Below are 17,012 nucleotides of genomic sequence, written 5' to 3'. Positions count from 1 at the left end.
TAGCCTGGTGATGGGTATTAAGGAGGGCACGTACTGCATGGAGCCCTGGGTGTTATACGCAAACAATGAATCACGGGACAGTACATCAAAAACCAATGAAGTAATATATGGTGACTAACATAACATAATAAAATAAAATCAAAAAAAAAAGAAAGAAAGAAAGAAAAAAGGTTCGTCTCCTGACTCACTGTGCACCTTCACCGCATCACTGGTGGTTGCTCAGACTCAGAGCATCCGAATCACCCCTGTGGATCCTAATTTTATAGCCTCAGAGTCCCTTTCCTCCTTTTCTTCCCCACTGCCTTGCCCAGTGCAGGGCATCATGACCTCTCACCTAGGCTATTAACAACCTTCCATCTGGTTTTTACCTAGGTCACCTTCACCCTAATCTATCCCAACCACCCCTGTGAGACTAATCTAATTAATGCACAGCTCTCATGGAAATGTTTCTGTGAGAAACCTTCAACAACTTCCTGTTGCCTAATTTATTAAGTGTTAAAAACTCTTCAGCCCAGTATTTGTGTCCTGCCAATGTGCCAGCAGCATGCTCTGCCCTCCCGCCCCAAGCACCATATACACTCTGAGCATTCCCCGCACTCCTGTGCCTTGTTGTCTTTGCTTCTGTGCCTTCCCTTGGAAAGCCCCAACTATGCCCCACCTGACTATACATCCATTCATCTAAGTTCTCAGTGGATCAACCCACACATGAAGCCCTCCTGATGAATCCCACTCTGAAATTTTGTAGCTCTTTATCACATTTTGTTTTGTACTATGTTTCTGTATATGAATGTCTCATTTCCACTGTTAAGCTCCCTGAGGACAATAACCTGTGTCTTGTTTGTCTTTCCATCCACAGAGCTGAGCACAATGGGGACACATGATAAACACTCAGTGAATATTTTTTGAAAGAATAAATTCCTCTAATAAGGATAGTCTTGGCTATATTGTACATTATTAGTTTAAGTGCTTTTCCTTAGGTTGAAGAGTCTTTTACTGTAGAAACTTTTTCTCTAGAAAATAACTCACATATTGCGTTCAGACCTCCATAGCCCATGTAATGATAAATACAGTTAACTGCCTAGGCTAGGTGAACTGAATTAACTCAGTAAAAACAAACAAAAAAAAAATGTCACCGATCCCTTCTGTACTGGAGTTGCTAAATAGATACTGAAAGGAATCACAAAATTCTCCTAAGATGCCTGAAATGTTTATGAATACATGTAACTTATTATTAGCTAATAGAGCTTCTTAGAGTCTCAATAAGCTTTCAGTGCACACAGCAATAAGACCATAAATAACCAGTCACACTGGCCTACTCTTTACTTGTGATTAAGTGCATACTGGCGATATATTGACAAAATGTGGTCACTGTTTGAATATTTTTATTTTTATTTTTTTTTTAAAAGATTTTATTTATTTATTTGAGAGAGAGAATGAGAGAGAGAGAGAGAGAGCATGAGAGGGGGCTGGGTCAGAGGGAGAAGCAGACTCCCTGACGAGCAGGGAGCCTGATGCAGGATTCGATCCCGGGACTCCAGGATCATGACCTGAGCCGAAGGCAGTTGCTTAACCAACTGAGCCACCCAGGCACCCTTGAGTATTTTTAAATCAAGGAGAAGTTAACCTGCAAATTCATCACATATAAACAGATATGTAGCTGTTTTTCATTTTTGATCTGATTTTTAATTTTTAAATAACCATATATTGATGAAACAGTTCTTTCACAAATAACTGGCAAACATCAAGATTGCTATTTATGACTCAAGAGCAGACCAAGAATATCAGAAATGACCAGGGACACTATCATTTATAAAAATCAACTTGGAGGAGGAGGCAAATCCAAAGAGGTGTAGTACGGATTTCAGGCCAGAAAAAACCCAGGTATGGAAGCAGGACTCCATTTTCACTTCAGTTGGCAATAGCACAGATATCTGTTCCCTGCTTTATGGAAAAATGAAATGATGGGTGTACTACCCCACATGCCAGTTACTACCTCATTATTAATTATTGCTGCAAATTAAATTTAAATTTTAAAAGATTGCCAAGTTTTCTTTGTGTTTTTGATGTGTGTTAGAGGGGTTTGTAGGCATACAGGATGAAAGAGGGGTTAGGGAGGAAGGAGAACAATGCGGAAGAAAAAAAGAACTTACTAGAATTTTAGTCACAACTTTTTTAAAAAAATGGGATCATGGACTGGTGTTTGGATTTTTTTTCACAGACATTTTTATGGTGAAAAGGATTGAAATCAGTTTTTAAGTTGGAATTTTTCCCAGAACACAACTCTTGCAAAGATGATAAAATTAACGTTAAGCAAGTCTTTTTAGATGATTGCCTTCGTAAAGCCTGGAGCATGACTTTCAAGACATGTTTTTATGTTTTCACTTAAGACAGTAAGATCATGCTACTCTTGGTGACTCACTTCCTAAACTCTCAAGACATAAATGGCATTCATTATACAGTTAGACTCTTGGGCTTGCATTCTCCCCAGTCCTGGAGCAACCCATCACCACGTTCTAATTGAGCGCTCACAGAGGGCATGGCTCAGTGACTAGGCATGTACATTTGCATTTGTTGTTGACAACTGTCAGCTTCAACCTCCCTCTCTTCACAACCCTGTCTAAATGGGGTTTGTAATCCTTCTTCCCACCCACTCTCTTCAGTCCCTGGGGCAGGAATGTTGGCTCCTGTTCTCTGTCACCTGTCAGAATCCATCCTCCTGTCACTGGCTTATATGGACAAGTCAGCCCACTGTCATGTGGACACCCCCCCCCCCCGCCACGTCTCCGGATGCTAAAAACAGCTCGGGCACCTCCTCTGAACCTGGGCCTGAAACAATGTCTTCCACCGAAAAAACCATAAAGGACACTTGATCACCCAATCTTTGGAATTATTTCCAGAAGACACTTGCAGAAACCATTCGGAGCACCCTTTCCCTGGCAGTGCACACAGGGACGGCCAGGAGATGAGCGCATCTTTGAATTATAAGTCTTTTTCCAAAGAGCAGCAGACCATGGATAACTTGGAGAAGCAACTCATCTGTCCTATCTGCTTAGAGATGTTCACAAAGCCCGTGGTTATTCTCCCCTGTCAGCATAACCTGTGTAGGAAATGTGCCAGTGATATTTTCCAGGTAGGTTTGTTTGGAATTTAGGGGGTTAAAAAAAAAAAAAGAGTCTCTTTTCTCAGAATCAAGTGCTTAACTTTTAAGTAAATTCTTTTAGAAAACCTTTTAAGGCTGCATTCATTTTAAGAAAAACATTTTTTTTAATGATTTGCTTTGTGCTTTGCTGTCTGCCTCCTCCTTACTCCCAAATCTAGTTTTACTTAAATACTAAGAATCATATTTAAAAAAAAAAAACAAAAAACCTCAAAACATTGAATCTGCTTCAAAATTGTAAATGAATTGCTGCCCAAGACATTAATGTTGGAGTTTCTGGCTGGAACTTTTGGTTATAAAAACATTGGATGGAAAAGTGCCTCATGCTGAACATGGTACACGGCCGTTAACTGTGGATAAGTGCTGGCCCTGTATTCTGAGACCACTTGCTGAGAAGGCTCTAAGGGATTATCTTATGGCCAGCTTAAAGTAGAAGTTGATGTTGTTTGTAGTAACAGAGTGAAAAGAAGTCTCAGAAAAGCTACCTGTGGCATTACTCAATTCCTCTTTTCTTGCTCGGCAAGAACAGGCCTCTAACCCGTATTTGCCCACAAGAGGAGGTACCACCGTGGCCTCAGGGGGCCGATTTCGCTGCCCATCCTGTAGACACGAAGTGGTTCTGGACAGACATGGGATATATGGCCTTCAGAGGAACCTGCTGGTGGAAAATATCATTGACATCTACAAGCAGGAGTCCACCAGGTATGGTTCCTCCCTGTGTCAAACCCATTTGAAGCTTGTTTTTGTCTATTTGTTTGTTTGTTCTAATGGATCAATACACCAAATGCTCGTTTGCCCATTACAGACATTGTTTTTCCAAGGGAGTCCCTCCCAATGTGAGAATTGCTCGTGGAAGGAAAAGGCAGCTGGTGCCCAAGCCTTTGTATCAATTTAAGAGTGAAGTAATTCATTAACAATAATCCATTCAGTAATACTGAAAGAGGTATAATGTGGCCCATCCCTCTAAGCCTTGTATTACGTATGTTTTAGACATCTCTGCACTTCGCAGGTCCTTTGTAGCTCCAGATTCTACATAGCAGAAAACCTAGAGTACAAAACTTTAAGGGAAACTAATAGAAATGGCATTTTCCAAAATAGTCCAGTTCCTAGTTTAGACAGTCTCACCTGAAAATTGTCTAGATGATCATAATAAAAACAAAGTTCTCTAACATAGTTAGTCATGGTATGGACTCTGGCAAGTTGCAAAGCAATGCACAGTCCTTCCTTTAGCAAGTTAAAGTTTAGAGACATGGGGCGGGGGAGATGGCATTCAGGTTATGTTTCTCTAATCTCTAGATTGTATTTGCCTCATACTCTTAGCATTCACCTGTTGATTGACTGATACTCAGTATACGCATCTATTCATTAAAAAAGAAAAAAAGGCTTCTTCCTCATTGAATCACATTGGTTATAGAGTTCCTTTCCTAGAGACAACACTGCAGGAGTTCATTCCTAGAAGGCATGGTGTGAAGAGCCCTTTTTCAATTGTACACAGGTCAGTCCGGTCCACAAAGCTTGATAGCAATATTGAGACCATCTGGAAATGAACTCATTGTGATTCTTATTAGGAGACATGTATTTATGGAACATCTGCAGGGCTCTAAGAGCCTTGCACTCTTGGAAGGAAAGCTGTTCTATAAATCTAAGATATAATTATTTTAATCATTACGCCTATTAGTTTCTGCTTAAGATTCAAACTAAATTAGATAGTGCCAGAATCTACATGGAATTGGGGAAGAAGAGTAATTGCCAGTGACATATTGCAGAGACACAGAGTCAGCTATTTCCCTTGCTTCCAGAGTCTCTGGAGAAGAAGGAAAGTGCTATGGTTGCTGTTGTTGCTTCATTGATTGATCTGATTGTATTACGTTACTTTAAAATGCAAATGCACACTGTCTCTTAAAAAAATAACCAATTAATAACCCAGACAATCATTAAAGGTGTTTATATAACAACTGATTCAGTGCCTAGTAGAGTGTCTTACATAGAATGGTTACTTTGTAAGTGCCCGCTGACAAAGCAACACCACAAACCTTCTTACATGTTCTATTTATTGCAATAATTTCATTTTGCTACTTGCTACAGTGAGAGCCTGAAATATGGGAAATCATAGCAATAATGCTATGAAATGCAGAGAAGAGCTATTAAAACTTGTAGCATTAGCAAAACCACAAGATACATCTTTACTTTAACCATAAAGTCTACATGTGCATTTGCCAAAAAAGTGCCCAGGTGAGCAAACTGTATAAAAGTAATGAACAAAATTTCCAACCATGAAGCTCATAACTGTGTGCACTAGTGGTATTTTTCTGAATACCAAGTTCTTCTTATGCTGTTATTTCTTGAACTTGAGACCTGCCTTTGGGACATTTTTACTGGGTGGCAAAACCACAAGTTGCAAAGAGGTTCCAGGTGTTTCTGTTTGGGCATAAACCCAGGTGTTCCCTGGAGGCTGGCAGCCTTGCCAGCCCAGAAGCCTGAGTCCATTAGGCAACCTTAGAATAATCTTGGATATAAAGAGTGAGAGGAACCCATCTCTGGCTCACCGTCATTGGGGTGGGGACATAAAGGAGAGGGGCTGGTCAATTCTGACCTCCCACAGGAAGACTAGAGATTGTAGATCTTGACGACACCTGGCCTTCTTACCTAGACCTCTGCATGGTGCTGAACTAGCCACAATTTGTGGGAGGTGACAAGAATAGGAATTTATTTCGCTAATATTAACCATGAAAGTTATAATAATTAACTTTGTAATAAGTAAAACTAATATGTGCCGAGTACATGTCAACCACTATTCAGGGTGCTTTACACATGAATCGTGTATGATTCTCTAATTCTCACAACAATCCTGTGAGATTGTGATTATTATTATTATCTTGTTAAAATTTCTGAATATTTCACTGAAGCTAACTCATATACATAATTTAAATAGTCAAATAGTACGAGACCTCTAAGGAGGCCTCCACTCTCACCCCACTCTTCCTCCACCCCTAAGTCTCACTCCTCAGAGCCAACCACTTTCCATTGTTTTAGCTGTTTTTCTGTTATCACCCCAGTGACATCTGTATACTATGACTATAGTCCCATTTCTTGATTTTTCAATTTAGACATTATCTACTTTTCACTGCAGACAATCAGGTCAGTGTCCTCACGTGGCTGGGCTTCGCCTACTTTTTTTTTTTTAAGATTTTATTTATTTATTTGACAGAAAGAGAGACAGTGAGAGAGGGAACACAAGCAGGGGGAGCGGGAGAGGGAGAAGCAGGCTTCCCGCTGAGCAGGGAGCCCAATGCGGGGTTCAATTCCAGGACCCTGGGATCATGACCCGAGCTGAAGGCAGACACTTAAGGACTGAGCCACCCAGGTGCCCCGAGGGCTTCACCTACTTTACTTGTACTCTTCCCTGGGTTGAATCCTTGTTTCCTAGAGCCTATGTCTTTCTCTTTGCTGGTTTATTCTACTGTTTTTGTGGAGCACATCCTCAAGTAATCTCCCAAATATGCAGAAAGCACTCCACTTTGCAGCCTCCCACACACTCCTGCCTTCAGAATACCTGGCTTCAGAAGTTCCAGAGCCTTTCCTGGGTTCCACAGCTCAGGTCAGCTTGCTCCTTGCAGGCTTCTCCCCTGCAGGCACTTAGCAGAATAAGATGCAACTCAAGCCGGGCACTTCCTTTCATCCAGATGTTCTCAATTTCCAACATTTGGTCAACATCTCTCATCTGCTGTCATCTTGCTTATTTTTTGTCCTTATTGATTTATACTAGAATGTGATTCTTATGATTTCCTCACTCTCATTTTAGTAGGATTTCCACAGGAAACACAAATAAAAAAGGCATAGGTTCATTCTGCCATATTTAATTAGAAGACCCTCGGGCCAATTTTCAGATATGAATAAAAGCGGAGCCTGAAAGAGGTTAAGTAACTTGCCTGAGGCCACACAGCTGCCACATGGGGAAGCTGAGCTGGAATTAAACTCGGAGATCAGTTTGACTCTAAAGGCACCACCTGCCATGTGTCACCAAGACCAGATGCCCACCCTTCGGGAAGCTCCAGAATGGTCCCAGAAACCTGAGGCCAGAGACAGCAGGCTACAGACTCCTTGAGGCTGGTCGGCACTGAATGGCTAGGGGCCACTGCCCACATCTGGAGCTGAGACCTGAGCCACAACTGTGAGCTCAGACACTCTCACCTCATGAAAGTGCATTTACATCATACCTATGCCATGTTTGACCCAAGTCTGTTATATGTTTTAAGTTGTCTAAAGGTTTCTATTATACACCCACTTATAAGTGGGTGATGCCCCTGGGCCCGTGTTGCCACCTAAACAAGAAAAACCTGATAAGGAATATGAGAAGTAGTTCGCAGCCTGTATGCATTATGGAAAAATAATCACAATCAAAACTAAACATGCAACCTTATGGCTATTGCCACATTCTTAGTGTTTACGTGTACTGGGTGTATATTTATACTGTGTATATTGTATATATTTATACATTTATATATGCATATGCATGTCTACATATATACACTTACATACCTGAGCTCTGGTCAGAGCTGTTGACATCAGAATAGCACAAGGGACACAGGCTGTCCTCAGGAAATGCTGCAGGGAGATGAGCCACAAAAGCATCATCTGTGCCATTTTCCAGTAAATGTGCTCCAGACACTTGCCTGACATTTATTATTATGAGATGGAGATACATGGTAGGGAAGGTATTGGAGGCGGAGAAGCCTTTGACCAAGCAAAAGCAAACCACCACTCCTAGTCTCTAGATAACCCCCAAAGGGCTTTGTCATTTATAAATGGGAGTCTTCGGAATGTTGTCTGGCCTCTTTCTTTGCTGCTCGTGAGTGCCAAGTGACGCTGGGTTTTCCCCATATTTCACATGCCTTCCCCAGATGAGTGGTTTTACGTTAGATCACAAGGAAATACTATCCATTAATCTGGCAAATTATCTTTCATTTCTCATTCATTCAACAAATATTTGCTGAGTACCCATTCTGTGCAAGGCATTGTTCTGGGCAGTGAGGATCCAGCAAAAAGAGACAGACCTGTCCTCGTGGAACTCACATTTTGGTGGAGGAAACAGACCTGGGCAGTTTACTTTCCTCAGTTGACTTCCGAGAATATAGCAGAAATTCAAGTCAGGAGGCCACAGATTTTATGGAAAACATATTGCTATAAGACCGGGCAAAAATTCCTTTTTCAAAAACCAGATTCTGAAATCTTGAGGCTGGAAGCCCATACAATTTCCTTACCAGACCCAGGGCTTCTTCCAACAGCCCAATCTCTTGACTTGACACCTACCTAGTGATTTCTAGATGTAAATCAGTATATTCCCTGCCTTCCTCTGAGTTTCTGGGGCTGCAGCTACATGGTAGCACATCAACAGCAATGGTTTTTAAACCATTTTATTCATGTCTCACAGCAGAAGTACATTTTACATTGTGATACAGTGACTATTACATACATGGATGGGTACAAAGATAAATAGATATGAAATATACACTTTTGTTTCCAGCGTACGTAGATATGTGTACACACACACATATGTACCTACATACACATCTATCTTTGTACACCAGAAACAAGAGTTTCACATATCATTACCTTATTCTTACTACATGTAGTTCACAGTATTTACTGTTCTATTTTATTTTGATTTTAACAATGCTGGTCATGACCCCGAAATTGATTTCATGACCCATAATAATCGATTTCATGGCCCATTAAAACCTGCAGTTTTTTAAAAGTGGATCTTGGTAACAATGGAAAAACTCAGCCCCAAATCTTTTAAATAACCATGCTTTTAAATAACTATGTGTTTGGGGATGTGAGGAAAGGTTATGGATTTGTATTTACATTTTCCAGGTACCTCTGAAAACTATTAACAACCTCAGTCTTTAGATAGGATATGTAAGAATTCCAGGTTTTTGCAGAAGTAGGCTACACCCACATCTCTCACGATGCTCCCCAGAGAGGGCCTAGAACACCACGACTTGGCATAAATTTGATCTTGATGATAATACATAAGCCACGCTGATCATTAGGGGAATATACAAGGCCCTACCACGTGCTGTGAACTTGGGCTGCTTGTGATTCTCCAGCTAACAGGTTCTTCTTAAATGGCAATGACTTGTCACTCCTGTTTGATGCTTTCAATTCCTCATCACTTGGTCATCATCTCACTAACACAAACCCAACACTCCATTATCACCTGTTGCAAGTCTGAAAAGTTTTCGCTGGTGCTGAACTGTTGGGAAAACTGAAACTTGGGGATTATCTGTGAGATCCTTACTTCCAAGGTTACCACCACGTCCCAGAGCAGCATTTTTCTTATTGCTTAAAGTATTTGTTCACCTTCATTGAGCACTTACTAACCACTCCTAATCAGTGTCAAGTCCTCACTCAGGAAGTTATTTATATTTAATTTTCTTAACGGCAGAAAGAGACCCAAACAAATGAATGAAGCAGGTGCTGACATTTTCCTTCTTACACAGAGCTACTTCCCACCAGTGTCTAGATTAATCATCAGAGATTTGGGATCCTCCAGCCCACCCCCCTCCTCCTTTGGGTGGGAAAGGTGTTTGCGGGAGGCTGGAGGGTTGGGACCTAGCACCTCTGCAAAGCTGGAATAGTTTGAGATTTAGTTTATCTGCCACTTCTCCTTCTTTACCCATAATTGGAAAGTATCTCGAGAGACCTGCGAGTATGTGGAGACAGGGCTAGAGCACCTTCCTAACACAAAAACCAAGGGTTCAACTTTCAGGAATTCCACTAGATGTGTTTTAAACCTTCAACAGCTTGAAATCAGCCATGATGGGAACACTGGCAGAAATTGTCAAATGCTACAGATCAGAGTGTCTGAGTCCTACCCCTACCCCAGGCTGGTTGTTAGAGATCTGTCAGCATGTCACTGCTAAGCCCACAGGGCAACTGAATTTGGAGAGCTCTGAGCGCAAGAAGGGTACCCTGGGAGTTTTCTAGAATAGCAATGCTAATCACCCCTCTCTGCTTGGCCCCAGTGGAAGCTGACACATTTATCTGCCTACCTCCTCCCAGACCAGAAAAGAAGTCTGACCAGCCCATGTGTGAGGAGCATGAAGAAGAACGCATCAATATCTACTGTCTGAACTGTGAGGTGCCCACCTGCTCTCTGTGCAAGGTCTTCGGGGCACACAAGGACTGCCAGGTGGCACCCCTAACACACGTGTTCCAGAGGCAGAAGGTAACAGAGCCTCTCCGGCCCCTGCAGCTCTTCCTTGGCAGCCCCTTCCAAGTGCCCGCGGGATTGGCTCCCTTTGTTGAAGGGGACCAGCCAAGCCACGTGGCCCTGAGGCCAAGGGCGTGGAGGCTGGAGGGGGAAGGGGTGCTGTGCTGGTGAGCATGTGCTGGTGAGCACGTGGCCACTCGCTAGATCCCCTGGAGAGGACAGGGACTGCTAGAGAGGGAAGGGGTGCACAGGGTCAGGAAGGTGTGCAGAGGGCAAGGGTCGATGTTTTTTGTGCACTTTGGAGGTTGCTGAAGAAAAGCAGTGTGTTGGCACATGGTCTGAGGCGTTTGAAGTTCAGACCATAGATATGAACAGGCTAACTTTTCACTCCAGGCACAGGAATTTTTCCTCATTTGCTAACAAAAGGTTCTGTTTGCCACACCCCTCCCAGGGCTTTTCTCCCCCACTCCTATTGTAGTAGGCTTCAAGGCAAGGTTAAGCTGGCCTCCTGGCCTTTGCACTGAGACCAGTTGCTGAAAGGCCCCCTCTGAGTTTGGCACATGCCCCCATCCCAGGGCCTCAGCCTCAGCCCTCTCACTGTGACCAACTATAGTTTGTCCCCCAGCTTATCACTGACCTGCCAACCTGGTTTCATCCATTGGCAAGTAGCAATGCGCCCATTTGATGCAAATAAACATGCAGTGCTGTGCTAAGATAGATGCAGCCACTCCCAGCACCTAGAACTTGAGCAGCTCCATCTCTCAGCTTCTTTCTGTGTAGAATCATAGGTTCCACATTTGGTCAGTGTTTTACTTGTGAGGATCAGAGTTGGGATCAAATTTGAAAGCCAAACTTCCAGGCAACACCAGTCATAACCAGTGAGCACTAGCCGCTAAAGAAGCAGGATTTAGCAAGATATCTATAACATTTACTTATTTTTCAATCCACTTATGATTTATTTCCCCTTTTTCCTTCCACACCCACCCACCCCACTCAAGTCATGGTGTGTTAGAACTGAATAGTACTTGTTTCCCTCAGAGCCCAAAAAGTCACGTGGGATGGACAGAAGGACAGACTGGCAGGACTTCCACTCCTGTTGGGCAAAGCAGCTTCACTTTTACCTTTTGGGATTCCATATTAGCTTCGTTTTGAAGAAAGGGTTCTGAAGCTTTAAAATGTTTTACGACCACTGTTCTGGTCCAATCTTCTCACTTTATATCCGAGAAAATTAGGGTCCAAGTTGATTACATGTTTGCCCAACATCATAAAGAAGTTGAAGGCAGAGTTGGACCAAGCAGGTAGGTGTCCTAAGTCCCTACTCAGTGCTGCCTGGTGGTCCATAGCCAGTCTTGGAAAGGGCTAAGTACAAACAATGGAATCTCTTTGAGTCCAAAGAGGAGAGGAATTTCAAGTTGAAAATTCTCCCCTGGAACCAGTCCAATGTTACAGCTTCAAGTTTGTAATGACTTAGTCTAGTATGTATGTATTTGTGCACCTAGCACATAGAAGGTGCAAAATATGTTCTATCTATAGTCTATAATTTAGTGTTTACAATTTTTTTTAGCAGGGTCACAGTCTCCATTAAAGAATTTGGTGACAACTTGGGGCACCTTGGTGGCTCAGTCAGTTAAGCGTCTGCCTTCAGCTCAGGTCATGATCCCAGGGTCCTGGGATAGAGTGCTGCACCGGGCTCCTTGTTCTTCAGGGAGCCTGCTTCTCCCTCTGCCCTCTGCCCCTCTCCCCCACTCATGCTCTCTCGCTCACTTACTCTCTCTCAAATAAATAAAATCTTAAAAAAAAAAGAATTTGGTGACAACTATGAAACCTCTTCCCAGATAAATGCACTTATATACACATCCATACAGAATTTTATTTACAAGACGAGGAGGTTGAGAAGCCTTCTAAGCCTCACTGTTACTCCTAAGGGGTTCGATGGACCCTGGATTAGGGATCTCTGAGGACAATACCGTGATTTATCTGCAATCAGTACTGACTAGAAAACTAAAATCTTGCATCCCTCTTTTCCCTTCATTAGTCTGAGCTCAGTGATGGCATCGCTGTCCTTGTGGGAAGCAATGATCGAGTCCAGGGAGTGATCAGCCAGCTGGAAGACACCTGTAAAATTATTGAGGTAAGTCAAGCAACTCCAACCAAGTATAAGCAAAGCCTGCACTCCTGAGGGGGTTGTGGCTGCCTCATGCCACACAAGCTCTCCTTACAGAATGACCTCCTTCCTCATATGTCTCTCCACCATTCTCCTGGCTCAGGAAGAGAAGTTACCACATGAGTCAATAAGGCAGATTTTGCCACATTTACTAGGGTGGTTGTGACATTTGTTGTTCTTTCTTGGTCAACCCATTTTGAAAGATGAGCTACAAGAAAAATCAATTCCCAGTAATGGAAGTGAATGTTGTCCATCATGATAGCACTATTTCTTCGTGTAAATCCAAACAGTCTTAAGACACACTAGTTAGTGCTTTGGAAAATCCTGTGCAGGTTTGAGCTGCCTATCTGCGCTCTGACAGCAAGATCCTTGCTGTCAAAGGGGGACAGCAGGAGGAGAAAGATGTGTCTGACCATGGTTGGAGAATGATTCACTACTTGGGAGCTCACTGAGACCAGAGTTCTAGCTCATCCATCCCTGCCTCTACCTGGCCCAGTGCCTTGGACATAATAAACACTCAGTACAAAGTTGATGAACAAATGCATGAATGGCTGACTGCCTAGCTCACACTTAAGTTTGGCCTATAAGAAATACTGCGAATCCACCTTCCTCTAGATCAAATATAAACTGTGTAATTGCTGAAGACAAAATACTGGAGCCTAAAGAGGTTTAGCTATGTGGCAGGTCTGCTGTCAAGAACTGAAGATTCACAGACTAGTTAAGCCAGAGAGCCCATGGGGTGAGTGCAAGACAGCCGGGTGAGGGCAGCTCTCTGGATCTGTAAACTGGAGCCATTTATTACCATCTCCCTGCTTTAAGGGAGTTTTTGGGGTTACTTGTTTTTTTCAGTTGGACCTCAGGTGCAATGTTGAGGCATTGTCCTGCTCAGTCTGTGGCATATTGTCTTTATTGCTGTGGGCAAGGGCCCACTTGTTATCTATGTATTTCCTTTCATCCCCATTTCCTACTCTCTTCTCTGTAAATAACCACTCTAACATGTTTGGTGTTCTGTTTACCTATATTCTTATAAAATCTTTATTGTTTTATACACATGCCTTTTACTTTTATAAATGGTATTTGCTGTATTTCTCATTCTGCTTCTTGCTTTTTTTAACCCAAACATTAGGGTTTAAGATCCAGTCTCATGTACATTCAATCCCTCATTTTTCTCCTCTGTAAAAATGGGACATAGTACCCATTTTATAGAGTTAATGTGAGAAGTTAAATAAGCATAAGCAAAATGCTTACCACAGTGCCTAGTATAGGGTGAGTGCCTGGTAAGTACGCTGTTTTCATTATGTTATCATTAGAAAGGCAAATTCCATCAAAAGCCAAAGGCTGGTTCCTAGATGATGATTTCAAGACACTGGCCATAACCAGCTCATCTTAGATTTACACATCATTAAAATCAACGTCCTCTCTTCTCCATACTCATATTCCTGAAAAGATCATGATAAGTTTGGGATCCATTTATAGAAGAAAAGTTTTCTCTTGGCGAAGAGCCCAAAGAGATTACAAAATGGACAATATAAACTCTTTTCTTTTTGCTTACTTACAGTAAAGGCCAAATACAACTGAATCAGTAAGCCATGAATCAGCACTCCAATGTGGTACCATGTTGAGTCTTGAGTGTATAAATAGGAGTATGTTGCTTGTGGGTGAGTGAGATAATCTCTATACTCATCTCTGGTCAGGCCTTCATCAGAGACCTCTGTCCAGGACGTAGAGGCTACAGAACACAAACAGGAGAAAAGCTCTGTGGGTCACATTTGGCCTTGAACAAACGACTCGGGCTCCATTTAGCTAGCTAGCCTCAGAGGACACTGAGAGGGCGAGGAAAGATTTGGCAACTGATCGTCTTCCCGGAGACCAGTCAGGGGCACAAGAGGAAGCAGCTGTTTTTTCTTTCATTGAGAACGAGACAAGAAGGAACAGGTTTGAAGTTAAGTCAGCAGAAGGGATTTAGTGCAGATATCAGGAGGAACTTCCTGGCGGTGGAGGTCAGGATTATTACCCCTATTATTACTGATAAAAACATTCATCAAACATGACACACGTTTACACGTATTTTCACAGGTTACTAGAGGAGTACAACTGTTCCCTGTAGGGCTTTCTGATGAAGCTGTAAATTGGCATGAGTCTTAAAAGTGTCCATCCCTTTTACCTATTTATTTCACTTCCGAGATTTTTACCTTTAGGAAATAAAACTGTACAGAATGTATATATTCATAAATAACCCCCCATATACATTTATAGGGGGAGAAAACCCCAGAAACCAAAAGGTTAGGAGCACTGAACAGTGATACTATTGTCTTCCTTATATATGCCTATATTTCACATTTTTCTAAAATGAGCCTGACATTTTTAATAACCAATAAAATAAAGAATGATTGAACGTGGCTCAGATAAGCACAGTTCTTTCAGATCAGTTTAGGTGGCTCATCTGGAGATGTAGGTATTGGCTCAGAGCCTCATGGGGGTCTCTGATTTTATGATCCCTACTTGATGCAAATATCCTCCATTTGAAGAGGCCAGAAGCCAGAGACCCTGCCACAAAAAGCCACAGGGTGCATCTGTAATCACCGAGGTGATCTCCATAGAGCCAGGACCATATCCGTGGGCAAAACACCAGAGGCTCCCTTTGTGCGTGGCAGCCTGCAAGGCAACATGTCGTGAAGCACCGCAGGTTCTTGGCTTAGAGTGAAACGGTCCTACCTTGCAGAGCAGGTGAATTCTGTTCCGGAGTTCAGGTCACAGAGCTCCTGTTCTCCCATTATCCCCGGAGCGGTTGTTTTCCTTCCTGGCTTTGCTCACCTCCTGCCTGGAAACGTTTTCCAGGAAGCCAGTGGTGGCTCCTGGCCAGGGTGTGGGGAGCTGTTGTTAAAGAATTCTCTCTTCTGATTGGTGAAGAACCCCTTAGGGATGGGAAATGGAGTAGTCCCTGGGTGGGCACTATCCTTCCCTAATTACCTCTCCTCTTCCCACTTGGGGCCCTGACACCTGCCCTTTGGTAGGAGTGTCCATCCCTTGCACATGTCTAATTTTGTCCCTGGTCATGTAATGTCTTGCAGGGCTGGTCTGGTCAGGCACGCAGCCCAGGACCAGCCCTGGAGAGCTGCTGAGCTTAGTCTAAATCACACTGTGGACTCCTTGTTATCCTTTAAAAATTACATATGCTGTTGATGTGAGTTTACAATGATTCTGAGAGTGGCTTTGAGAAGGACTATATTCGCAAAAGGGCAGTCTGAACTGTGTCAAAAGGGGGAGTGGCATTTTTTTCTCATTGCTGTGGGCTGACAGTGGGTGAAGGAGGCTTCAGTCTTTTTAGCACGCCTGGCTGAATGTGGCTCAGCCTGAGATATTCCCAAAGCTCTCTCCTGCAGGTTGTTGGCGGGCTTTCTAGGCTGTTCTAGACAAGCCTGGCACGGTCTGGAGCTACACTTGCCTTTCCAGGCCAGGAAATGTTCTGGGACAGGCTGGGACTCAGAAAGAGGGTTGCTGGTTGGAGTAGACAAGTACACTTCCTCAGGAGCTGTTTCCAGAAAAATGTGCTTGGCTTTCCTTCCTCATCCCTAGAAATCATAACCTCCATCTTACAGTCTCTACAAAGGACACTTATCCTATGTCACTGGACACCAAAGAGAGTAGGTTATTAATACTGGTCCTCCTGAGGCAGGCAGGCAGGCAGGCCTAGAAATAATCCTGTTTTGTATGGATGCATGTCTAAAGGAAATAGCTACAAGTTGAATAATAAATATTTGATCTTGAGCATTTCCATTATCTGAAAAATGACAACTTTAATAAGATCCTCCACTGACTTTTGCATTGAAAACAAATCTATTGTACTTCCAAAACAATAATTTTACCCAAACAGGTTTTGGAACATTGCCCATGCAGTTACAAATATGAAGTCTAAATATAAGAATCATTTTAATAAGCATACCCGAATTTTTAAGGCAACATTTTAAAGGCAATATAACATATGCTTAAAAGACCGGGTTTCAGAATTTGAATTTTAACCGTCATTTAACTATATGACCTTAGGAAGTGACCTAAGCTCTTTGTCCCTCAACTTGCTCACCGGTACAGTGGGGTTAATAATACCTTCTTCAGAGTGTTATTGTGATGCCTAAGTTGGGGTAAGAGGCACATGCCAGGGGACTGATTAAGTTACCTCATGTTATTCTCACAGTCAGCTTGGAAAGAGCACACTTATTGTAATGATGCTAATAATTGAACCACTGGAGCATCGGAAGCATCTTTTAAATGGTGTCAGAATAAGACTATCAGGGTCTTGGTCGATTATGATGTGAGGCTAAGCAACCCCCTTCAGACGGAAAAACTGAACACGAACGGTAGAAGATATTAACCCTATTCTTGATCTAAGAGGCTTGGAGGTAACTTAAAATATTGGCTAAGGCTCTTCTGGGAAACGTGTTGACCCTGCACTCGGGACAGGAGCAAATTAAACAACT

General features: G+C 42.7%; 1 protein-coding gene across 4 annotated transcripts in view; it reads left to right on the top strand.

The window, feature by feature from the left end:
- The first annotated feature begins 2,962 nt into the window (after window positions 1-2,962).
- The window catches only part of TRIM55 (tripartite motif containing 55), a 41,577-nt gene continuing 27,527 nt past the window's right edge, over window positions 2,963-17,012 (top strand). For all 4 annotated transcript variants that reach the window (XM_088022821.1, XM_028108397.2, XM_088022820.1 and 1 more), the window contains exons 1-4: window positions 2,963-3,130; window positions 3,687-3,859; window positions 10,223-10,388; window positions 12,409-12,504. In XM_088022821.1, the coding sequence (XP_087878947.1) occupies window positions 2,963-3,130; window positions 3,687-3,859; window positions 10,223-10,388; window positions 12,409-12,504 (603 nt within the window). The remainder of the gene's footprint in view (window positions 3,131-3,686; window positions 3,860-10,222; window positions 10,389-12,408; window positions 12,505-17,012) is intronic.

The sequence above is a fragment of the Eumetopias jubatus genome, unplaced genomic scaffold (assembly GCF_037043125.1).
Source record: "Eumetopias jubatus isolate StellerSeaLion01/CBP00866 unplaced genomic scaffold, mEumJub1_p1.0 scaffold_4, whole genome shotgun sequence".
Lineage (NCBI taxonomy): Eukaryota > Metazoa > Chordata > Mammalia > Carnivora > Otariidae > Eumetopias > Eumetopias jubatus.
This window is presented reverse-complemented; position numbering and strand designations above follow the sequence as displayed.